Raw genomic sequence first — 26,199 nt, 5'->3', positions numbered from 1 at the left:
TGCTGGTTCAGTGAGATCTGACGTAGTTGGGACTGAAGGCAGAGTTTCCATCAATAAATCCTTTTTGTTAATGTTATGCTTTCTCTTTTAGAAGGTGAGCTCCTAATAGGTTTCTGGAAGAGTAGTTTAAAAAAATCTTTACTACATAATGAGAGATTACAAGTTTATATATCCAGAAGTTTTAGATTGTCAAGATGATTGGGTAAATAAAAGATATACTGGAGTCTTCATTACATAAGGCTACTTAGCTTTTCTGGCAAGTATTAAAAGAAAAACAGAAAGGAAAAATTCACATAAGCAAAGTCTTGATCTTTTTTTATCTTGTCGCACCTCACCCTCTCATATTTCCATAGGTCAATACCAGTCTAGAGCTCTGGCAGAGAGCATGCTTACCACCAGTGAGTTTTTAAAGGAGATAAGTTACGAGCTCATTACAGGAAAAGTTAGTTTTCTGGCATCACATTTCAAAAACACATCTTTAGGTAAGTGAATCTTACAGTCTGCCATTACTTTGATGTGTCCATTTACAAAAATAATCACCTCAGAAATTAACAAATTTAATGCTGATTATTGCAGGCTATCATTTTAAAAGATTAAGGTAATCTTGATCCATAAAATTGATTCAGAAATTTTATGAAGGAGTGCATGTGTAAAAGTAAAGAAAAAGAGATAATAGGAAGAAAATAATTTTATTTTCCTCAGTTCTTAAAAGCATCAATTTATTTCCTCTTAATGTTACCTTATGCTGTAAGAGCTCCCCCTCCTGTTTAATACAAATGAATCATTTGGTGCAAACTTTATTAATTTAATTATCTCTTCTATCAAGCTTGTGTGTTTTGCCCAGGCAGGAGAGAAATTTGAGGGCAATAGACTAAGTTTTCTTTTCAAACAATGCTGGTAATCAAGTATTATTTTCAATCTTTTGATTCTAAAATCTAACACACTCAGTCTACAGTTTCCTCTTTGAAATTAACTTTTGCAGGAGCTTCCTAAAATCACCCAATCAGTTATAAAAACAAAACATCGCTTCAACATTGATTGAGTGAAACTTTACATCACAAATGGTGTTCTTGCCTTAAAGTTGCAGGCCTTTTAACTGAAGCACCTGGCTTTAAAGTGTTGGCACAACCCTCCTGAGCAAATCCACTCTGATACTTCTCCACATCCACAAATTCATACCTTGAAGTAATGAAACAGCCGAGAATAAATGAGGCTCTGGGTACTCATGTTTAAAGTAATAACATGACTTTCCCCCATTTCTTACAAAATATTTAATGAGACAAATATTTATACTATGAGTGACTTCTCTACCAGGTGACGAGTTGGACAAGTTATTAGAGATGATGCAACAGAGACGGGGAGATAACGTCGTTATTCCGTTCAGTGGAGATGTTAATGAATGTGTATCATCTCAAGAAGCAGCTGCCATGGTTTCCACTCAAGTACTGGGTAAGGATTATCACATAAGAAATAATTTATGTCAAACATTAGTCTGTACATAGCAATAGCTATAGCACATACATACCGAGGTGGCGCAGTGGTTAGGGTGCAGTACTGCAGGCCACTTCAGCTGACTGTTATCTGCAGTTCAGCGGTTCAAATCTCACCGACTCAAGGTTGACTCAGCCTTCCATCCTTCCGAGGTGGGTGAAATGAGGACCCAGACTGTGGGGGCAATTTGCTGACTCAATTTGCTAAAAAATCTGTAAACCGCTTAGAGAGGGCTGAAAGCCCTATGAAGCAGTATATAAGTCTAATAAATAAATAAATAAATAAATAAATACCACTTTACAGTGCTTTACAGCACTCACTGTGGTTTACAGAATCAGCATATTGCCCCCAACAGTCTGGGTCCTCATAGGTACTGGATAATTTTGTATCACCTGCTTAAACAGTGAAACCACAGAAAACTTGAAATCAGATCATGAAACTACTCGTGATGGTTTCCTCAAGTTTGGAAGGAGTTCATATGCTAATGAATGTAAAAGTTGAAAGGAATATCTGTTTGCATGCATTTTAGACATCAGTATTGCTATGTTTTTCTCCAGGTAGAATGGATTTCTCCCCTAAAATAATAGTATGATATTTATCCTATTGGCAAAAGATGACAGCTTTAAATTTACATTAAATAATTATTTTGATTTTACTGAATTTATTTCTAAAAAAATGGTCTAGAGATTAGACTATTCCGTTGGCAGTCATTTAAATAAAAAAGCATACTAAAAATAAATAATGTGTCAGTAATATTATTATTATGTATGATCAGTAACAGTATATCAGTAGCATACATGTTTTGTGTGTGTGTGTGTGTGTGTACTGTAGCTGCACAGATTTAGACTATTGTTTTAAAATTGAAATTATTTATTTATGCTATGTATTTAATGAATTTTACAGTATGTCATATTATATTATTATAATATTTATTCAAAATATTAGTGACACATTATTTACTTTTAGTATGTATTTCTCCAAACCATAAACCTTTTAAGGGAAGAGTGGAATTCTAGTCCAGTTCTTACAGTATATTCTTAAAGCAAGGCTAGGCATAGCTCACTTCAGAGATAAAACCAATGGCCAGACTTCTACAGATCAGCGTTCTCTAATTCTCATTTTTTAGATGTGTGTGGAATATGACTTCTAAAAGTCTTTCCAGAAATTTTAGAATTCTGGGAGCTACAATAAGCTCACATCAGGAAGGTGCCAAATTAGGTAAGGCTGCTCTAAGTCACAAGAGAGACTAACATGGTTTGGTGTCCAGGAGCTACAACTAAGATTGTTTGTGATGGAGAAAGCTCCATCACAAGCTCCATCTGGAGAAAGTTAAGCAGAATGATGATACAACATGAATGCATATGGGTAGAATTAGGGGCTAATTATAAGAGGCTTATTTTAGGATGTAGATTATAATATTATATATTTTTGTTTTAAAATAATGACTTATAAAATACAAGAGACATTGGATTTTGGGGCCACATATAGCAGTGGATTTCAGTGCCAACTTCTGGACCAGAAAATAAATGACGATTCTACTTTATCCTAGACTTTGATTCTGAAACTTTCCAGATTTATCAACCACAACTCACAGTTGCCAGAAAGCTCTTGTCACAAGTGTGTGCCATAGCAGATAGTGGCAACCAAAGTCTGGATCTGGGCCACTTCAACAAAGTAGATTTTATTGTTGTCATTCCTCGTTCAGAGGTCCTCGTTCAACAAACCATCCAGCGGATTCGACAATCAGGTAAATAACCAAAAAGCTTATTAAATCCAGCAGAAACTTATTTTCCGGTGAAGGGGAGATAGAAGAGCTATATAGGAGACTGTTCATTGAAAGTCCTATTAGAACTTTTTATTATGATTTATAATTTCATAGGCCTCTCATCTGAAGCAATTTCAGTAAAGCTTGAATAAAACATCTCTTTCTGAATCATATGAAGAAAACTGAGCACCTTCTGAAGCAGTTGGATGAGCATTGCAAAAAGCACAGCTGTTCTTATTGTTTAGAAAGAGATGTTTGCTTACATTGCACTGTGAAGCAATTTTCTAAAGCTTTACAAAGTGGTAGCACAAAGTGTTAGTGCAAATAGCTACACGGCTTTTTAACACAGAAGATTTCATAGATGAAAAAATAGTCTCTGAAGCTGTTGAATGGCCACTTTGGGATAAGAGGCTGTAAGAAAAGTAAAACTTAGTTCTCATTTGTTCACAAAGATTTTTCTTAGTCTTTTCTAGGTGATTAGAGTGAGTAAATATGCCACAATATGCCACAATTACAATATTTTGGTCTTGTAACAATGGTTGCACATTTTGTTCTGACCCAGCCTTAGCAGAAGCAAGAAACAGACTCCTTGTCACACAAAAAAACCCTCTTTATTTACTCTTGTAGATTAATTGCATTCAGCCACCAAAAAGACCAGGCAATAGTCCTTCAAGTAGTTAACTGCAGTAACAGACCTTATCAGTTCCTTTTGATAATTGCAAGGCCGTGAGCTCCCAGCAGAAAGGTTGCAAATTAAGTTCTGGCAAGCAGTCTTTCTGGCACAAAACACAATGAGCAAAATCTTCAGAAATACGAACTGTCTCCTATGACAACCACTCCCCTTTCCTTCTATTTATTTCCCAGGGAGCATTCATGTGTGCTTTACTTCCTGAGTCAACTCCTTGTCCTTTGTTGCTCATCTCTCCTAATTGCTCTGTGTATATCTGCATCTGGAACAGGCCCCAGCTGTTCCTTCTCCTCACTCATATCAGCCTCCAAAGGCAGCTGGCTCTCCGGTAGCTGGGAAATATTGAATGGCCTGGTTCTATCACTGCACCCAATGCAGATAATTCATCAGAGCCTTCTCCAGATTCCAGAACTAGCCCAAGTTCCTCCCAACCTCCTCATCGTCAGAGTCTGCCACCAGTTTCACTGGCAGCTGGTGGGCCATGACACATTTGTATATGATACTATCCATACAGATATAGCATGGATTTTATAGGCATATACAGATTGATAATTTAAATACCTTTTACCTAAATACCTAAACTCTTGTTTCTTCTTCTAGGTGTTCTTGTAGATTTAGGGCTTGAAGAAAGTGGAGCAGCTTACCAAAGAGCAGAAAAATATGTTGTGCAGCTTGACAATGAGGTCCAAACCAAGTTTGATAGCTTCATGAGACGAGTAAAACAGAACCCATATACTCTTTTTGTGCTTGTGCATGACAATGCTCATGTGGATCTAACAAGGTAAGGCATTGAAGTAAAGCCAGATAAGTTTGAAAATGAAACCATAGACTTCAGATTATAAACCAATAGTGAGGGCATGCTTCTCAGATTGCTTATAATCAGTTATGTCACACTAAATGCCTTAGGTCATTGAACTATATCAAACCTGTTTTAAAGATGTCTTGGGGTGTTTTTTTTTAATTTATTCAGAAGGAGGCAGTTACAACTGTGAGTGCGACGACTGCGGGAGATAGGGGTGGGCGGCACTGTCTTGCAGTGGTTCTCCTCCTATCTCTCGGACAGGTCGCAGTCGGTGTTAGTGGGGGGGCAGAGATCGTCCCTGAGGCGATGGGGTGCCGCAGGGGTCGGTCCTATCCCCCCTACTATTTAACATTTACATGAAACCGCTGGGCGAGATCATCCGAAGGCACGGGATAAAATACCACCAATATGCGGACGATACACAGTTGTATCTGTCCGCCCCGTGCCAACTCAATGAAGCGGTGGACGTGATGAACCGGGGACTGGAAGCCGTTAAAGACTGGATGAGAGCAAACAAGCTGATATTCAACCCAGACAAGACCGAGTGGCTGTTGTGTTTCCCTCCCAAAAATTTGACCAACATACCATCACTCAGGCTGGGGGGACAAAATTTATACCCCTCAGAAAGGGCCCGCAACTTGGGAGTCCTCCTGGATTCACAGCTAACTTTTGACCACCATCTCTCAGCTGTGACCAGGGGGGCATTTGCCCAGGTTCGCCTGGTGTGCCAGTTGCGGCCCTACCTGAATCGGGAGGCCCTCACAACAGTCACTCGAGCCCTTGTGATCTCTAGGCTGGAATACTGTAATGTGCTCTACATGGGGCTGCCCTTGAAGAGCATCCGAAGACTTCAGCTAGTCCAGAATGCGGCCGCGCGAGTGATCGTGGGCGCACCACGGTTCGCCCACATAACACCGATCCTCCGTGAGCTGCACTGGCTACCTGTTGATCTCCGGGTGCACTTCAAGGTCCTACTCACCACCTATAAAGCGCTCCATGGTAGTGGATCTGGCTATTTGAGAGACCGCCTTCTGCCAATTACCTCCCTGCGTCCCATCAGATCGCATAGAGTTGGCCTCCTACGTATTCCATCCGCCAGTCAGTGCCGACTGGCGACTACTCGGAGGAGAGCCTTCTCTGTTGCGGCTCCGACACTATGGAACAATCTCCCCGTGGAGATTCGTACCCTCACCACCGTCCAGGCCTTCCGCACAGCCCTCAAGAACTGGCTAGCCCGTCAGGCCTGGGGATAATCTTATTTTCGCCCCTCCCGAATGCTGAGTGAATGTTGAGTTTTACTGTCTAATTTACTTTGTGCACATTTCTTTTTGGTATTGTCCTACACTCCCCTTCCTTTTTTGATTGTAAGCCGCCCTGAGTCCCCTCAGGGAAAAGGGCGGCCTATAAATAAATAAATCTACAAATCTACAAATCTAATTATTGATTTGGTTTTGTTACCAGAATGAGGAGTTATGTGTAAATTGGTTCTCTGTTGTTCTAAATGTGTGGAAATATTTTATATGAAATAAGGGTAACTTTCATTGGTACCAATATTTAAGCAAGAACAGTGCTACAGGTTTCACAGAAGTGACCTTTTGGTTTTATACGACAGGGGTGGGTAAAACTATGGATCATGCTTCTTTTTGAACTGAGTGGATCTTGTCGTTTCTGTTTTAATCTTTTTATTTTTGTATACTAGACATTTTATGTTTTGACTCTCTTCCCAGTGCTATCTCAAGCTCTCTGTCTCATGGAGAGCCTTGTCAAGGACTTGCTGATAGAGTGATAAACTGCAGAGAAGTCCTTGAAGCTTTCAATCTCCTTGTCCTCCAAGTGAGTTCTTTCCCATATGCTCTTCAGACTCTCCAATCCCGAATCAACTCAGCGAACGAGGTGCACTGGATACAGTTTGGCAATATGGTAAGAGTCTAAAGGTTACAAATAAAATACTTAGGTAATGTTAAAGTTTTCTTAATAGCATGTGCACTGATAATAAAGAGGGGGATTGCTTTGTTAGTTAATTTTGATTGTTTATTATCAAAATCTGGTTCTATTGAAGGAGGGAGTGGTTTCATAAGGTAGTCATCTTCTATAGTACTCTGTTTACTAACCAGCCAGATTATCAATGCCTTTATTTACCTTTGATGTCCTAGAAATTATTTAATCCCACCTTTATTTTCAGGAATTTAAATTTTGCCTTTCAGTGATGAATTTGATTTCTGGATTGAATTACACAAGAAAAGAAATAAAATACTGATTAAAATTTTCAACTAATAGTATTTTAAAAGAATAACTCACTTCAAAATGTAGCAATGTAGAAAAAGCTAGGAATATTTTTTAAGGCTTTGGCCACAGAGGGATCCTCACTTCAAAATCCCTTTTTACCATTTGCCTTAATTTTGAAGCTAGGGGATACCTGGGGTGGGGGGGGGGGGAAATGACAGGCATAAATTACATCATATGAGAAAAATGATGTCAAACTCATGGCATCAAGTTGCTGTCATATGTCGTATCACAACTTTTTCCCCTTTGTGGAGCTGGGGTGGGTGTGGCCTGCACATGACACATCCGGTTTGTGGGCCACCAGTTTGACACCCCTAATATAGAGGAAGATAATCTACAATTTATTGTATCTAAATTCTAAGAAATGAAAACTTGTAAAACTATAGTACTTAAATTGGACTTGTAAGCCAATAAAATGCAGGGTAAGTATAATCTGATCTGAGCTTTGTTTGAAATGTATCAAACAGGAGGAAATAACCCAAGATGAGAAATTGTACTTTGGCTTGAATGAATACAGCAAGTCTCTGCAGTGGGGAATCACAAGCCCTCTTCTGAGATGTGATGACATTTTTGAAAAAATGGTGAATACACTCTTAGAGAGGTAAATGCTTTGGTTATAGTACTAAGTTGGAGCTGTATGTTTCGGAACTCAGAAAGTCTCTTTTATTTAATAAATTCAACATGTAAATAGGGAAACAGTAAGAATGCTAATACTAATATTGTTCATATTGAAATCTTTCTGGTATAAATCTGAGGATGGCTGTTAGCAGTTGTCTTTAAATTACATTGTGAGTGATCCTATCTTTTAAAACATGATCCGCCTTAAAAGAATAATGCTTTTGTCATATATTCCAAAAAGAATAAGATATGACTTTTTAAAAACTTCCCAGTCTAACTCACAGCCCTAGTATTTACTTGGGGTGGGGGGTTGTATTTCAGCCAAATATTAATCAGATCTAATCCTTTTTAGCTTTCTAAGTTCAGTAGTATGATTTTAAAATGACTAGTATGTACCTAATCTATCATTATTGTATTTACATAAATTCATTTCTTATATATTTAACTTTAAAAAGATTTTTAAAATGGCTAATAATAAAAAAGCACCAAATTGTGGTAATGTAATAAATGTAAGAAATAATTAATAGGCTTGAAAATTGCTCCCCTGACATAATCTTTCAATGATTTAAACTTAGTTAATTATTGAGACAGTTTTGAGAGAACATTGTTGAATCAAAACAATGTGTCTCGTAACACTTTAGACCATGGGTGTCAAACTCACTGCATCACGTTGCCAAATTTATTATTGGTCAATGTTTTTGGGATCACTACTTTAATATATATATATATCTTATATTTTTTTACAACCCCTGGTAAGCCCCAATTATGGGAGGAAGCTAACTGCTTCCATCATCTGTCTATCGGCTCGTCACAAGAGTCCATCACGACAGAAACCCAATATTTTTACTGTTGCCTTTGTTATATTTGTGTTTTTTTTATTTGTGCTGATAAATAAATAAAGGGAGACTAGTATAGATCTATTTCAAGCTATTTAGCTCTCATCAGCTAGCCATATCCTTACTGGGATTTGAACCTGGCTATATTACATACTAGGCAAACTTCTTAGCCATTAGGCCACAGGCTCTTATCCGTTATCAGCACAAATAGAAAACACACACACACACACACACACACCAGGGCTGGGTTTCAACCGGTTCGCACCGGTCCCTGCGATCCGGTTGGTCGCCGAACCCGGAAGTAAGTAACTTCCGGGAACGGCGAAGCCCCCCCCGTGCCCGCGCGCGCCCGCACACCCGCACCCGCTCCTTACCCGGTTTTTTTGAATTTCGCGCTTTCCACGCATGCGCAGAACGCCTGCGCGATCCTCCAGGAGCAGCTGGAGCATCGCGCAGACGCTAATACGCATGCGTGCGCCGCGTGCGTGCACACGCGCGCCGCGTGCGTGCGCGAGGACGCCGCGTGCGTGCGCGAGGACGCCGTGTGCGTGTGCGAGGACGCCGCCGGCCTCGTTCCAACCGATCCGGTTGGAACGGGGCGAGAAACCCACCCCTGACACACACATACACACACACACATACATACATACATACATACACACACACACACATACACACACATACACACACACACACACACAAACACACACACATTTGATTAAAGGGGCCATAGGTTTTTGTAATAATACATTTATTTGTCTCTAAGGTGCCAAAAGGACATTTAATAATTTGTGGTAAGCTTGAAAATTATGATAAATCAAAGCGTTCACTTAGATTGCACTATTGGTTTGCTTTCAAGCATCCATTCATTAAGGGGATTGCTGTTCATAAACCACCTAGTCTTTGGGTTCTTCCAGTACTCTTTGTATAAGTCAGGAATAAGTTCAGTTATAAAAATACTAAGGCACCTTTTCCAACCCTATAGTACTGGCTGTGTTGGGATACAAACACCAGAATTTTCAGCCTGTAGGACCATGTTGGTTGGAGGTTATAATAATAAATAAATATTTATAAATAGTAATATTACTTCCGTGGGAAATTCTTGTATTTGCTTAGATTGTTTCTACTAGAGATCATCTGTGTGATCTCTACCTTCAAATTAAAATATATATTTAAACACATTGCTTATATGCCCACAACACAGCACAGGGGACTCCAACTATCCAGAATAGAAGTATCATCTTTCATGCCAGATATGTTTATATCAAAATTACTAAAAAAAAACCTCTATCCTTTCAAGGTATCCCAGGCTGCACAGTATGGTGATTCGTTGCTACCTCCTCATTCAGCAGTATTTGGAAGCCTTGATGGCTCTCACTACCATGTCCTCACTAAGAGACCACAGCACACCAGAAACGCTCAGCATAATGGATGATATCATCACTGCTCCTGGCAAGGATAAGAATGGCTGCGGCCACATGTTAGTGATCCGAATTCCTTCTGTGCAACTGGCAATGCTGGCAAAAGAGAGGCTGCAAGAAGCACGAGATAAACTAGGTCTACAGTATCGTTTTGAGATCATTTTGGGGAACCCAGCTTCAGAGCTTATGGTTGCCAAGCACTTTGTGAAAAGATTAAAGGTTAGCTTCAAAGGCTTGTTTATGTGTGCTAAGCTTGCATGGAAGCATAGAGCAACCCATTGTTTGATTTCTCTGTTAAACTTCTTATGGCAAAGCGACAGAGATGTTCTATTGGATAGAAGCAGGATATAGTAGGGGGATATAATACTGGCTTTCTCTCTTCTTTAATGAAACTGTATATATTTTATAAAACAAAGAAAACTATGTTGCAGAATTATGGCCACAAATTATGAATATTAACTGAGAGACATGAAAGTATTCTGATCCGCTTGTACTTGTTCAAGTGCTATTGGCAGACTCTGATAATAGATCATCAGACATTGAATATTTTTTGTGTAGGGTTTAGTTATGTACCCTGCCACACACACTAATTTTTTGTAGGTTTGTTTGTACAACAGATGAAATTTGTACCAAACATGGCAAGATTTAAAGACAGATCACACATAATGCTAATTCATAAGCTTGCCTAGTGTGAATGTAGCCATTTTTACCTGCCAACTTCAGAGCTACCACAGAGCGCGAAGAAGAAAGCACATAGATTCTCTGTCAAAAATAATTTTCTCCGCCATGGAGTTTCTGAAGGTTCTCAGTCATGTCTTCTGACCTTCAAAACAGCCAGTATGGCTGCATCCTAGTAAAGGAGACAAAGACCTGGGAAATGCAATTTTTTAAAAAAAGAACTTGAGATTTGAAAAATGCTGTAACTTCATTTGTATAAGGAAGAAAGGAACAACTATTTGAAACTGCCATAGTTTACTTTTCATTGTTTTGGCTCTGGGAGTTGAGTTGTAGAAGATTTCTAATGCAAGAGTTTCAATTTGTATACCGTATTTTCACGACTATAAGCCGCACTGAAAATCCTAAAATTTTATCAAAAACCGGCAGTGCGGCTTATAACCCGGTGCGCTTTATGTGTGAAAAAAGATCGAAAATCTCTCCCTCCCGACGCTCAAACTTGAAGCTCGCAAGCATGCACACGTCCCTCGGGTCTCTCCCTTCAACCTCGCTACTTTCTGAGTCGGAGCAGAGAGCCACCCAGCTCCCAGCCCCTATAGACTGGGCTGTTCCGTCACCCCCGCCGCCGCAAGAAGGGACGGCAGACCGGCGCAGCCCTTCAGGATTTGCCGGCGCCGAGCACCCCATCCGCCCCGGCAGTCGCCCTGCCTAACTCCGCTCCACGCCCCAGCCGGCTCTGCGCTGCCGGTCAAGGGCGCGTGGGTGGCCAGTGCGGCGCCGGTCTTCCCAGCACACCACGCCGGCCGGGCAAGAGCTGGGAGAGCAGCGGAGCCCGAAGCCTCCCGCGCCAGAAATGTCCCGCTAGCCGACGCCTGCCACGTGCGCCCACCCGCCCGCCTCGGGGACCGCAACCCGGGCGCCCTGCCCGCCCCCATCCCCCCCCGCCTGGCTCACCGATGCGGATGACATGGGGCATGCCGCAGCAGGCGTGCAGCCAGAGGACTCCGAGCAGGGCGGCGGCAGCGGAGGCGCAGGAGCGGGCCAGTGGTGGGCGCGGGGCATGGCAGTAGGTCAGCATCCTGGGCGGGCGGGCGGCGGGCAAGGCGCGGGAGGCGGAGAGGACAGAGCGACCTGACCGCGGCGCCCCAGGCCCCCGCGCTGGCGATCTCCCGGGGTGGCGTGGCTGCGCGGGGCCGCTCAGCGGAGGAAGGCGGCCGCCTGGCGGGAGAGGCTCGGCCGAAAGGTGCCGGGGCTGGAGCCGCAGAGCCAGGCATGCCTTCCGCCCGGGAAGTCCTGCCCCTTCATCCCCGAAGAAGCCGCTGGAGCGTCCCAAGCCAGAAAATGCCCCAACTCGGGCAGACGGAGTTCCAGTTGCAACCTGCGCACGTGATTCGATGAGGAACCAAGGGGAGCCGGGTCTCTGAGCGCGGCTTATAACCCGGTGCGCTTTATATGTGAAAAAAGTTTAAAAAATTAACATTAACTGATACTGCGGCTTACAATCCGGTGCGGCTTATGGTCGTGAAAATACGGTACATTTCCTGCTGCTTACAGACTTTTTCTACTTTTTGATGGCTATCCTCTACTAGGATTTTTTTTCCATATAAAAACAACCTTAATGAGATTGAAAGCTTTTTTGTTATTCTTTCTCATAGGCATGGAGAGGAAATGAAGAAGATGATTGGCTTCCTCATACGTACCAAGATTTAGAAGGTCTACCTTGCATTGTTGTTTTAACCGGCAAGGATCCATTAGGAGAAACATTTCCCAGGTATGTTGAGTTACTCTATAGTGCAAATATAAAAGCTTCCTAAAATATCTAAATATTTCCAATTCTTTCTTTAGGTGACGATCTGGTAATCTTCAACATCACATTTGTAATTTTTCTGTCTTATAATTGAAGTGAAAAATCATATGCAACTACAGGCAGTTGTGAAAATAGACAGTATTGATTGAAAAAAAATATCTGATTGAGTTTCAAATCCCAAAGATCACAGTTTGTTATCAAACCTAAGTATAACATATAGAAGAAGCTAGCATATGTCTTCAGTAATACAGATAGAATTTTCATACCTGTTTTCCCCAAAATAAGACCTCCTGGATAATAAGCCCCATCAGACTTTAGAGTGCATGCACTAAAATAATCCCTCCCCCCAAAATAATCCCTCCCCGATAATATTGCAACACAGCAACAGCCATGAGGTGACCACACTCGTCGCTTCCTGCACATCAAAAATAATAAGGCCTCCCCAAAAATAAGGCCTAGAATAGAATAGAATAACAGAGTTGGAAGGGACCTTGGAGGTCTTCTAGTCCAACCCCCCGCCTAGGCAGAAAATCCTACATCACTTCAGACAAATGGTTATCCAACATCTTATTAAAAACTTCCAGTGTTGGAGCATTCACAACTTCTGGAGGCAAGTTGTTCCACTGATTAATTGTTCTAACTGTCAGGAAATTTCTCCTCAGTTTTTAAGTTGCTTCTCTCCTTGATTAGTTTCTACCGATTGCTTCTTGTTCTAACCTCAGGTGCCTTGGAGAATAGTTTGACTCTTTCTTCTTTGTGGCAACCCCTGAGATATTGGAACACTGCTATCATGTCTCCCCTAGTCCTTCTTTTCATTAAACTAGACATACTCAGTTCCTGCAATCGTTCTTCATATGTTTTAGCCTCCAGTTCCCTAATCATCTTTGTTGCTCTTCTCTGCACTCTTTCTAGAGTCTCCACATCTTTTTTACATCGTGGCGACCAAAACTGAATGCAGTATTCCAAGTGTGGCCTTACCAAGGCATTATAAAGTGGTATTAACACTTCACGTGATCTTGATTCTATCCCTCTGTTTATACAGCCTAGAACTGTGTTGGCTTTTTTGGCAACTACTGCACATTGCTGGCTATAAACTGCTAGAAGTTAGTTTTTACCAATCTGGTTGCTGCCTAGTTGTATGGGATTCAAGTCCCAGAATTTTTAGTAATGATCCTGATGCCTGGAAGATTCTGAGGAGAGATATCCATAGATGCACAAAGTATCATAAAAGTTTGTGAATATCTTTGAACTTTCAATATTTTTGCATAAATATGACCTACAATCTGATCTCCACACAAATCCTAAAACTAGATGAAGAGAATCTAATTAAACATATTAATAAAAAGCATTAGATTTCTCCATTGATTTGAGGAAATGATCCATCTAGTCTTATAATTTAAAACCCTAATTTAAACAAACAAACAAACAAAAACACGGATTAGTAATTAGACAAAATGTGGTTTGACAGAATGTTGAAAAATCATGGTGACTGCCTGTATATCCTAAATATCACAACCAAACAACTCTGACAAGTTCATATTTTATAAAGCACTACAGTTCATTTGGAGTTTATTTTATTTGTGTAAAAAGTCTGTCCTTTTTTTCAATGTTTTTTAATTTTATTAGCAAAGTTAAAATAAAAACTCAAAAAAACCAAACAAACTCCTCCTGCCTTGTGCATATGGTTCACTTATCACTTTAAACGACAACCCCATCATTCAGCGAGTCTTTCTATATTGCTTTCCCCCCCCAGGTCTTTGAAATACTGTGATCTTCGACTGATTGATTCAAGCTATTTAACTCGCACAGCCTTAGAACAAGAAGTAGGCCTAGCATGCTGCTATGTTTCCAAGGAGGCAGTTCGAGGACCTATTGTAGCTCTTGACCTTAGTGAAAAGGAGCAAGAGAAGACCAGCATTGGTGAGAATGATACTGATGAGCTGTTGATTGACTTGGAGAGGCCACAAAGTAACAGCAGTGCTGTGACTGGAACTTCAGGTTGGTTCTTAATTTTATCATTCACAGTGCTGTAGCTTGTAGTGAATGCCTTTTGTCCAGGAGGCACTGCTAATCCAGGATATAGCAGAACAAGTTTTGCAGGTTATAATAAAATAGAAAAAACACAGTAATTTTTAGGAGAGTCTAGGACAAGTGGAAAACAGAATGGATATCGGTGAAGTTTTAATACAATCCAGATTTATTATTTCAGAATGGAGGGGATGGAGATGAAAGAGGTGAAATGGGAATGCAAAGGCAGTTCAAGAGGAGCCATTATTTAAAGTGGAAGTGTTATAGCCATCCTCAGAGTTATCACAGTTTCCTCCCTCACTTATTAATGAGACATTCATCCAATCAATATAGTTTGCCCTTAGCAGAATGAAGCCTTGTAAGGTGGCTATGAGAGTCGCCCATGTCAACATGCGAGAGGCAGCCACTGTAGTCCCTTTACTCATTGCTATTAGGACCTTGGATACTCCTCAGGCGAGAACTGAAATTGTGACGTTCTCTGGAGTGGCTAGTTAGCTCAAATGCCTGATTCTAAGGTTGCATTGAATGGTCAGAGGTGGCCTTTAATATGTTTAGGCAAACGAGGGCCATAACTGGCAAGGACTGCATCACACATAACCCACAGGGGCTAATTTCCTAGGTTTGAAGCATGAATTTTGTAAGTTTCATTTTATTCCTTTGGTTTTTAGTCTTTTAAAAATGGGATTTAAAAAAACTCTGCTTTAAGGCTTCCAGAATATTTTTTTTTTATTTTTCCCTTAAAATAGTAGGAAACCCTTGCCAATTAATGATCACTTAGGTTGATGGTGTCTCTGCCTCAGAAAAGGGCTCAGGAACTGCTTATAGATCTCAAACCTTAAGTTTTCTATCTTTCTTACAACAAAGTTGTTGGGCTAGAGTGGCTCCTGCCTGTTCCAGTCCACCCCTAGAATGGCCACTTTATCTTGTCTAGACATAGGACCATAGTTAGCATTCAGTTGACTTCCAGGAAATTGGTAAGTTGCTATAATGGAATCTAAATATAGCATCCCTCTTGTCTGAGATACTTTGAAGGTAACTGCATAGTATTAGTAGTGGATATCTTTTTCTTTATGCAGGATTTCAAATAGCCTTGAATATAAGTGGAAGGCTGAAACATTCTTCCAATTAGCATTATGAAAAAAAAAAGATATTTATTTTCTAAGCCAATATTAGATATATTTTTCCTGATGTGGACTAATTTTGACCTTTATTGACTATAGCTCAGTGAGCAGGGATGGCACAATCATTGCTGCCAGCTGAATAGCAGAGAGAATCTTGGTCTATTGTGCTTTTTTTCTTGTCTAGAAAGTGAACATACTAGCCAGGGTATGTAGAACTAATACTAAAGTTGTTTTTATTCAAATATCTGTTGAGCTCTGAAGACAGTGAAAGTCTCTTTCAGACATGCTGTAGTTAGAATAAAATACTTGTGAAAAGAGGAAAAAAACTTTGTTCCAAGAATTATAATCTCATTGACAAAATAATAAATATTGATGTGACCATGACCCCAAAATGTTTATCAAACCCTGACTCAGATCTGTTCTTTCCTTCCTGGACAGGATTCTTGTTCTTATTCTACTGTATAAGATTTGTGCTGGGTATTTGACTACAAAAATCCAGATACCCATTAGAGGGCACCAAAGAGATGCAAAAAAATTGCTATCTTTACTGCCATATAAAGATCATCTGGATTTTTGCAACCCAGACTGGTAGCCCTAAGTCTGTGGAAATTATACTCTCATTAGATGTTCCTTTTTAGATCATTGTATTTGAAATTTGGAGAAATTAGACTTGTTGGAATTGGTTGACAAAAGACAATATGTTTTTATCATTGCTGCCTTCATAGTGCAAATTATATTTAATTGTTGGCTTTCTAGTTGCTATTAATATCATAGGGCTGGTGAAGAAAAAAATTGATAGTATTTTGTTGTACATGAATCCTTGCCATCTAAACATTGTACACTAATAGTTTTACAGCATGGCACTACAATGACACATTTCTCGATTACATGGCTGAAATTTTGTGATACATAAATCTTGCATGAATCTTCCGTTACAATATTTCACAGTTTCTAGCCATTTGTAATGTATCTTTTAGAAAATTATTCAAAATATTATCTTATTTGTGAAGATATTTTGTGGAATGATGGTTACACATTAAACATTTGCTGATTCCTGATGCATTTTTGCTGATGACAGATTCCTATACCTTTTACAAATTGTAGGAATGTGATGATATGGACTGTTTACATTTCTGCATGTCCTTAAATGTGTACTATAGAATTCATTCTCTGTTCACATCTATTTACCTATCCTCTCCTGAACTTTTGTTCAAAGCTCCAGATGTAAGCAGGATATTTTTGGTGTAGAAGTTGCAGGAAAATGTATTATGCATTATATGTTACTGAATATCCTTCAGGCCTTCCTTTTCCTTCCTTTCAATCTACCTTCCAGGATCTATAGCAGAAAATGGAGTGAGCTCCTCCAGTGCAACAGACAAGTCTCAAAAACTGTCACAGTCTATGAACTTCCAGAATGTTGCCACTAGCTCTGTTGATGAAGGCTGTGCTGCTGGGGAGTCTTTGAAACAAGAATGTGACTCTCTAGCCAACCAGATAGCCAGCAGCACCACGACTAAATTGTCATCAGCTTCCCCTTCGGTCAGCCAGACCTTCCGATGGCCTAACCAGCCAGTGAAAAATTGCAAGACAATGCACATATGCTTACCCCGAATTGTGATTTTGTCAAAAGCTGCCTATTGTTTCCTTGGCTCACAGAAAAGTGGCCAGACACCTTTCTCTTCTGCTTTGTTACCTCATGCTGACATGTCTTGGGTGAGCTCGCTGAGGCCTTTGCTTCACAAGGATATGACCAGTGAAGAGCAGTCTCTTTACTATCGACAGTGGACTGCTGCACGGCAACACCATGCAGACTACAGCAACCATGGTGAAACTACTAGCAGCAGGAGTTTTCATCCACGACGGCTACTTCTTACAGGGCCACCTCAGGTAAATAGACATTATGGAGCAGAACAGACTTCTCTAGGCTGGCTTCTTCCAGATGAGTTGGAAAGATGTGCCTGAGATTTCCCACTTTTAAGTTGTGTTGGCTAGGAATTCTGGAAGTACAAATTCCTAAAACATCTAAGCAGGTTAAGGAAGGTGCTGTTACAAAATAAGAAGGAATAAAATATTTAGTAATTCACATTTATTAATAATAAAATACACCTTGGGAAATATAATTTATAAGCCACTGTGGTATTTGGAGCATGTAAATTCCCTGGAAACTTTTATTCCAGGTTGTAATATTAAATGCTTCAATTATAATGTGAATCATTACATCCTTGCAGTGAAAATATAGTTCTTTTGATGTCAGTTGGGCCCCAAACCAATGACCTTCCAGAGACATTTGCACACTATACTGGGTTTTTTCTCTCTTTCAACCTATGTATAATCAAGCCATGAAATCTATGCTTCAGAGCAGATGTGGTGGCATCTTCACTGGATTCAGAGCAAAGCTGGTGTCAGGTTACTTAACTCTCTGTGTTTCTTAACAGAATTTTGCATGCTTCTGCATGTTTGTAAGAATGAGCAACAAATTAGTGCATGCCCGCTTGTTTCTATGACTGTGTCCTTCCTTTATGGACATTAATAAAAAATAACTAGGAAGGGCTAAAGTTTATTGCTATCTAAACCAGAGTTCTAGTTAATTGTTCCTGAAAAATCTAGAATTACAATTATAAATTAGGACAATTCCAAATTAATTGGGGTAATATACAGGAAACAAGTATTCTGGAGCCTGGTTATAGATATTATATATCCTACTTGTTAGTTTGAGTTACTTGTGGAAAGAGTCACTAATAGAGTAAACAGCAAATCTCAATTTATCAATATGTGCAAATATAGTCAATGAATTTCACAGTATTTCTTCCTATTGAGTATGAGCTACTGCAGAAGCTCAGCTTCAAATAGATTTCTGATACTTAGCATAAGTAGAAACAGTAGTAATTATTATCATATAGTTGGGTGCCATTGAGTTGGACTGGACTGTTGGTCATTGCAAGGAAAGATGTTGACCTTCTTGATAAATCTTTGGCTTGCAGCTTTTGCAAGGAATTCCAGGGATCCTTTTGATTCCATGTTTCTACCTTAGCTATTGTTTTCCCTTTCTTCTACTGCCTCAGTCTTAACTTCATAATTGAGGTTTTTTTTCCCCTGATTTATCATCTGCTCATATCATATGCCCCAAATCTCACAAAGTCTTCAATCAAATGCTATAGGACATATTTTTAGATTTTACAGCTGAGTAATAATTTTTAAAAGAACCTTTTGGTCCTTGCATATTTATGCTTGTTGATGACATACATCTATTTCCTGCAGGCAAGGGGAAATCTGTAGTCAGGGATACAAAATATTATTTTCTTTATATAAGAACATGGTGGAGATTGGGGTCTATTTAATATTTATAATAAATTTTGTCCACAAAAATATAACTGAAGCTTCTTGAAAATAATATATAAAGCAGGAAACAGTTGATCATCCAAACTTTATCCACTGAAATAATTTCAGCCCTCACCTAAGACTTCATCTTAGTTTTAGGGCAACAGTTTTTTGAGGAAGCCACTTTCATTTTATAAATCAAGGTTTAAAGGTATCCCCCATCCAGTCATGACTGACTCAAGGGGCCAGTACCTAATCATCTCTGATTCTTAGCCAAGGAAGCCTGAGAGATGCTTCCATCATCATATGGGCAGCGTAAAAATACAGAATGCAGTAACCTTCCCACTGAAGCAGTACTTAATTATCTACTCAACTTGGTTGGGGCATGTAATGAGAGCTCACCACATTGTGCAGCACTCATGTCTCGTATCTGGGCTGTCAGCTTTTCAGTTGAGAAGCCCAATGTCTTAACCACTGAGCCATCAGGCCACCCCCTATAAAGACAGTATCAGAGAGTATTAATTTCCAAGGTTGATGAGACCTCTGAGATGATTAGTAATACCTTTCCAGCAATTCAAAATGAATGGATCGTTTTGTTAAGGTCCCTGATCATTCAGTGATTTTCTTTTCACAGTGATGAAGGCTATTAAACAAATGATAATAAATTCTACTCACCTCAGTACACGGACAACATTTGCAAGTTCTAACATTTTTGGTGCTTTATGTGAAAGCTTGGAGTTCATAGATTTATAGGAAAAATTACAATGTGTAGTAATTCACAATTACTGTAACAATTTAGTTCATGTTAGACTTGTACAATTGTCATGTTCCTCCCACAAGTTTTAGTGAAAAGAGGTTTTTTTAAAATAAGTGATGAACTTTACATGAAGCGTATGACTTGAAAAGCTCTCTGTTCTTTTAAAAATGGATAAAAACCTGATTTAAATAAAAATAATTTCCAGCAACTGGTAGTATAGTTGTATGAATGAATGAGTCCTGAATTGGTTAAATCCAATATTTGATATTGGATAGTGAGGAAAAATAGAATGGATAAATGAAATAATGTTATTGAGCATTTTATTTCCACTAAGAGAAGAAGAGCTGATTGATTATGTATGAAGTTGATTTAAATAATATTAGATAACAACATTTGAATCAAATAATTCATTTGAAGGTGTTATAATCTGAATCTTTGTTTTGTTGAATAAGTCCAAATGTAAGCATGTAATTTTCTTACCTGCAAGAAATCACTGAATCTTCAGTAAATTACAGCAATGAAATTTTGAGCAACCAAACATTAATTAAACAAGATTTCTGTGAAGGTGATTTGATTTTATAAGCTGCTCATGAATTATTAACATCCCAGAACTTTATCTAAAATAACTTTGAGGCATAACTATTAATTTTGAAAAATTAATTGTGCAACAAGATAGGTCAATTTTTATTTTAAAAAATTAATATTCTGAAACCCCATTTAATAGAAGCTTGGTGCTCTAAAGTGTATTGCCATGCATATATTTTGTTTGTCACAGCTTGAACGAACAGTGATTATTTTTTGAAATGATTGAAGCAGCAGATCCCAGAACAAAATGAATATACCTTTCTGATAGTATATTTTTAGAAGCTGTTTTTTATTATTATTTAGGTTGGGAAAACTGGCTCTTATCTGCAATTCCTACGAATTCTCTTTCGAATGCTGATCAGATTGCTGGAGGTAGACGTATATGATGAGGAAGATATTAATATCAGTGAGTACTAAGGATCTCTGTTCTAATTTCTCAAGACAGTTCTCTTTAATATGTTGAAGCTTACAGAGTACTCTGAAAAGAGAAAACCAACTCTAGTAATACAAATTTGACCTTGTATTAACACAAAAAAGTGGAGGAAGTAATGACAAATCAGAAGTAGGAATATCAAATTATTCTTGACCAACATTTTCCCTGATGATAAAATATTATTTTTAGAAACATTTATCTAATTTCTCTAAAACACTTCATAGTTTTTATATACTTAACATTGTTATTGTAATATTTACTGAAAATATTGTAATCTGTATGAGGAAATTAGATAACACAAAACTATGATTTGAGTATTAACTAGTTATTCATATTTTGTTTTAGATCACGTGGAAGAAAATGAAATTGCCCAGGCTGGCAGTGATCAGTGGCCTGACGTTGAAATTGTCAGTAAAATGAATTTTGATCTCAGTGTGCATGATCCCAAATATGTTCTTATGAGTCCAGTCTACACAGAGCAACTGCAAAAAATAAAGCAGGGTGAGGGAACACTAGTTTCTTCTTCCTACCTAGATTTTCAGAAATTTTATTGGAGTATTTTAGCAAATAATTTTTAGGATTTGTTAATTTGGCTGTTTCCCTTTCATTGCCTTTCTTCACAGAACCCAACAGAGAAGTCAAAGTTGAAGAATTCAGAAAGCGTAATACTGTTTCTATGATGCTGACGAAGTACGCAGCTTACAATACTTTCCACCACTGTGAACAGTGCCATCAATATATGGACACAAATCCTTCACCTTCGGTATGCAATGCTTCCATCTAGCAGGCATTATTTTTTTCCATCAGGGTCCCATTGATGGAAACAAATGGTTACTAAGAGTGATGCTTTTATGAGAACAGAATGGAATAGTGATTAAAATATTGAAAGCATTTTGCAATTTATAAGATGTTTGTCTCCTCTTTTGGAAAAAGCAATTGTATGTTAAATACATGACTACAGATGCTTTAGCTTTTGTTGGAAAAGGTTCTTGAAAAAACATAGGAATATGAACACAGCACTACTGATTACTTATTAACTCAGTTGTGTCATTTTATGGGATTGTACAGGTATCTGCTGTATTCATGTGATGCCAGAAACATTTATCTATATTGTAGATAAATGCTATATTCATATTTCTGTGTGTTGTGAAACATCTTTTCTGAAAGCATTACATAGCTTTAGCCAATATTCCTTGGTATTGGACTATGGGAAACGTTTTACCAGCAATATGAAAACATTCTTATCCTAAATTGTGATGCAAAATGAAGATGAATTAAACAGCATGCAAAATCTCATTTATTGAAAATAGACCCTATTTTGCTGATAAGATTTTCATAAGAGTAATCCAAATACGCTGCCCACATATACACTATAACATTTGATAATACAGCCTCATAAACTAAAGCTGGTTAATATTACAAGTTGGTCTCTTTAGTGTGTTACAATATCTTTTTCTCCCTTGTGTGCAGATGTCTGATTCTACCCTACATGCCTTTACATTCTCATCCTCAATGTTAGGAGAAGAGATTCAGCTACATTTTATCATTCCTAAATCCAAAGAAAACTATTTTGTCTTCAGTAAACAGGGCAGACATTTGGAAAGCATGCGTCTTCCTCTTGTGTCTGATAAGGTTAGTGAAATGTGTTTTGACTGACGTGGTGAATTATATAGATACATACAAGTATTGATTTAAGTAAGGATTGATTTCCTTATTGATAGGCCTCAGTTTGTGCAAGTTGGAAGAAAAGTTTCCAACGCCATCTCCTTGAGTACAGGTCATAGGTGGTATTCAGCAGGTTCTGATCAGTTCTGGAGAACCGGTAGCGGAAATTTTGAGTAGTTGGAGAACCGGTAAATACTACTTCTGACTGACCCCACCCCCATCTATTCTCTGCCTCCCGATTCCCAGCTGATTGGGAGGGAATGGGGATTTTGCAGTAACCTTCCCCTGGAGTCGGAGGGAATAGAGATTTTACAGTATCCATCACCTGGAGTGAGATGGGAATGGCAATTTTAAGTATCCTTTCCTTGCCACGCCCACCAAGCCACGCCCCCAGAACCGGTAGTAAAAAATTTTGAATCCCACCACTGGTACAGGTCCACTACAGGGCTGTGTCTTGAGTCCGCTACTGTTCACCTTGATGACCCACGACTGCTGTGCCAAATCTTCTACGAATCATATTGTGAAGTATGCGGATGACACGTCAGTGGTGGGTCTTATCTGGGACAACAGTAAAGATGCTTATAGTGGAGAGGTGAAGGCTCTGGTAGACTGGTACAATAAAAGTAACCTTAAAATCATGGACAATGCGCACATATATGAGACACATCATATTTCCTTTGGCTTGTCATCCTGCAGAATTTGAATGCAGTAAAGAGTCCTATTTTTACACCTTCAAGTGGACGTCATGAACATGGTCTCTTGAATCTTTATCATGCCATGGAAGGCATCAGCCACCTCCATCTTCTTGTGGTCAAGGAATATGAAATGCCACTTTACCGCAAATATTGGCCCAACCATATCATGCTGGTTCTACCTGGCATGTTCAACAATGCAGGAGTTGGTGAGTAAGACAAGATAAAAGTCTAGAAGATGGCATTTTCCTTTTGTTTGCAAGACAGAAAGAAGATAAAAATCCACAATTAAGGACATGTTGTATAAAAAGATTTCAGTCTAGTTATCAGTAAACTTTTAAATAGTAGTAATTTCCCTTCTTTGTAGCATCTTTAAAAGTAAGCTTGCTTATTTCTATTGTTAAATTCATGTACATTTTATTACTTTTTAAAAGAATTTATTTTTCTAAAAATAATTATAGATGCACAATTAACAAAATAATCTTTAAACTTGAAAAAACTTAAAACAGTCCTTTTAATAATTTAAACAATACAGCCAAAAGACGAACAGAGGTAGATGCAAGCATTCTGTATTGACTCATCAGTACCTACATTAGAATAACACAATTAAAATCAGCCCCACATGGGGCGTAGATTGACATAAAGCCGTTTCTACGCATGCAAGGTGGCTGGCCATTGGTTGCTTTCCTGGATATGTTATAGGCTTAATTAATACTCTTGCTAGATCTTATATTTGAGGATAATTTTAACTGTGTTATTGTAATGCAGGTACTGATGAGTCAATACAAAATGCTTGCATCTACCTCTGTTCATCTTTTGGCTGTATTGTTTAAATTTTAAAAAAAGTTGAAAAAATAGAGAAGCAAACTGAAAATACAAACTAAGAAAAATCCTACTTTGTATCTTAAAGTTGCTGAGGTTGAAAAACACTGATCTAGCTTTAATTTAGAATCTGTTCCTCTTTGGATTTTTCATGCAAGCCCATTTTTGCCACTCAAAAAATTAGAAATACCAGTCTCCCTGTTACCTATTTTCAGGTGCTGCGAGATTCCTAATTAAAGAGCTTTCTTATCATAACCTGGAACTGGAAAGAAATCGTTTGGAGGAACTGGGAGTTAAACGTCAGTGTGTTTGGCCATTTATTGTTGTAATGGATGATTCTTGTGTCTTATGGAACAGTCATGTTGTCCAAGAACAATCTAGGTAAGTTTCTCAAAGCTGATGTGGCACTAATAACTAGGAAACGAATCTTGGATCAGTCCTAATGTCATATCCACTGGTTCAAGGCAAGAAAGGGCCAGTTTGCTCTGATGATGATATTTGATAACATGAAATAGATATTCCTTTAGGCATCTAAAATGGGATATTTTATGACACAGGATAGGATTAGTAAGATGGCACCTTTGCTTTATTAGGAAACCTTCATCATATAAATATTGCACCAAAGTAGCTAAAATACTTGAAACACTGTTCAGTACTTTAGCTATATCTACTGTTTGACAGCTTTTTAAAAAAAATAAAGGGCAATATGCTAAGGATAATCTCAAGTGTATTCAGTGGTTTATCTTTCTGATTTTAAAGCCATTATTCAATATCATAATGCAGTTGTATGTGTCCATTAATGAATTTGATTTAATAGAATTGAAAATATGAATTGGAGATGGTTGCAAATAATTTATTTTGTTTCCCTTTTCCCAGACATAGAGTGTGTAAGATAATTTTGTTCTTCCAAAATGGAAATGGTTGGAATGATGCATTGAGGACATGATATGTTTTTTGCATTCTTTTGTTGTTCAGATATAAAACATTGTTTAGCTTATGGCATTCCTTGTCCATTTTCTACATGCTGAAATCTGGAGGAGTCAAGACAATCGCACAGTTGCTTGAAAACAATTGAGAGATATTGGGGAGTGAAAATGGTGCTATGTGGAAGCCTCCTAAGGCGTCCAGTACAAGAATCTTCATAAAAATAGCCACTTCTTGATTAGCTTAAAAGACTGAAAGACTGTAGAATAGCAGCTTAAGTCTGATTCACAGTGATTCAATAGCATTTGTTGTACCATTTTCTATGTTCATTTCCTAAGCATATTATCTTCATGTATGTGTTGTAGTTATCACTGTGTTTTAATGTACCCAGTTTTTTGCCTTTTTGCCTTTCAGTAGTCAGTGTATAGATCAAGGATCAACCAGTAAAAATGTATCTCTAAAGAGTGTTCTACAGCATATTGAAGCCACACCCAAAATTGTCCATTATGCAATATTGGGAATCCAGAAATGGAACAGCAAATTGAATTCTAGAGCACTCAAAGTCCCCTTTTCCAGATGCCACATACATGATTTTATACTGCTCAACATAGACCTGACCCAAAATGTGCAATATGATCTGAACAGGTGGGTAAAAGTATGCATGTCAAATATGGTGCTAGATTGGATGTCTTCATATGTTTTCTCTCCTTGTCCTTGCCTGCCTACATTTGCTCTCCAGAAAAAGGTCAATGAGACAAGTTCATACATGACATTTTTCTTCAATAGTTATTTGGAGCATGGTAAAGTAGGAGGTTAATGTCTGCTGGAAAGAGGAATGGACAGTGAAGGGCAAAAGGTTTGCCTTCGTTCCTCTTGAGCACTTTGTAGAAAACTCAGATGCAAGAACATCTTATTTCATCCATGAGATTTTGATCAGAATTTTATTTCATCAGGTTAAATCAATACTAATAAGGGATGGGGAAAGGAGGAGGAGGAAAAATATTTTTTCTGCCTGGTGCTAATTTTACCTTCCTTCTTTGGCAGCTTGGGACATTGTATGGAACAGAAATCAAGCATGGAAGAAAATTGTCTTGTAACCAAACACTTTCTCCATGAATATTTTCAATCATTTTCTAATTTGAAACTCATTTACTATCTAAGGTTCAGAATTGGGACCAAGGAAATTTATTTGTCCTCCCAGGGGCTATCTGGCAGGAAGAAGTAACTTTGGATTAACATTATTTTAGGTGTTTTATTTGGGAGGTGATGTAGGTGAAACCTCTAAGCAAATGACTGTATCTTAATGTGTAAATTATATGGAGTGTTAACTGTAAAATATTTGTACATATAGAACCTTTTGCTGTGATTTTGTATTGTACAATTCTAAGCTAGAAGTCTTAATTAGCTTCCTAAGCCTATGATTTTCAGCTAAGATTTCAGCTCTATGAAATCTCAATGAGGGTATCTA

At 38.5% G+C, this 26,199-nt stretch overlaps 2 protein-coding genes across 6 annotated transcripts in view; one reads left to right on the top strand and one right to left on the bottom strand.

Moving 5' to 3' along the window:
* Positions 1-26,199, top strand: part of GREB1L (GREB1 like retinoic acid receptor coactivator) — a 178,854-nt gene that overhangs the window by 142,467 nt on the left and 10,188 nt on the right. For 3 of the 5 annotated variants that reach the window (XM_087707194.1, XM_087707195.1, XM_087707192.1), the window contains 17 exons: positions 354-482; positions 1,315-1,449; positions 3,041-3,238; positions 4,545-4,725; positions 6,474-6,666; positions 7,497-7,630; positions 9,784-10,123; positions 12,235-12,350; positions 14,140-14,384; positions 16,869-17,422; positions 20,499-20,601; positions 20,974-21,129; positions 21,252-21,391; positions 22,099-22,260; positions 22,990-23,194; positions 24,023-24,188; positions 25,146-25,376. In XM_087707194.1, the coding sequence (XP_087563320.1) occupies positions 354-482; positions 1,315-1,449; positions 3,041-3,238; positions 4,545-4,725; positions 6,474-6,666; positions 7,497-7,630; positions 9,784-10,123; positions 12,235-12,350; positions 14,140-14,384; positions 16,869-17,422; positions 20,499-20,601; positions 20,974-21,129; positions 21,252-21,391; positions 22,099-22,260; positions 22,990-23,194; positions 24,023-24,188; positions 25,146-25,376 (3,388 nt within the window). The remainder of the gene's footprint in view (positions 1-353; positions 483-1,314; positions 1,450-3,040; positions 3,239-4,544; positions 4,726-6,473; positions 6,667-7,496; positions 7,631-9,783; positions 10,124-12,234; positions 12,351-14,139; positions 14,385-16,868; positions 17,423-20,498; positions 20,602-20,973; positions 21,130-21,251; positions 21,392-22,098; positions 22,261-22,989; positions 23,195-24,022; positions 24,189-25,145; positions 25,377-26,199) is intronic. The other 2 variants (XM_087707196.1, XM_087707193.1) reach the window with 1 other exon arrangement.
* Positions 23,145-26,199, bottom strand: part of ESCO1 (establishment of sister chromatid cohesion N-acetyltransferase 1) — a 43,424-nt gene continuing 40,369 nt past the window's right edge. Inside the window, exon 11 of the mRNA XM_087707199.1 lies at positions 23,145-23,234. Within this exon, the coding sequence (XP_087563325.1) occupies positions 23,177-23,234 (58 nt within the window). The 3' untranslated portion in view covers positions 23,145-23,176. The remainder of the gene's footprint in view (positions 23,235-26,199) is intronic.

Source organism: Thamnophis sirtalis, unplaced genomic scaffold (assembly GCF_051295495.1).
Source record: "Thamnophis sirtalis isolate CommonGarterSnake01/CBP01778 unplaced genomic scaffold, rThaSir2_p1.2 scaffold_2, whole genome shotgun sequence".
Classification (NCBI taxonomy): Eukaryota; Metazoa; Chordata; class Lepidosauria; order Squamata; family Natricidae; genus Thamnophis; species Thamnophis sirtalis.
The sequence above is the reverse complement of the archived record's forward strand: the minus strand, read 5'-3'. Positions and strand labels throughout refer to the sequence as shown.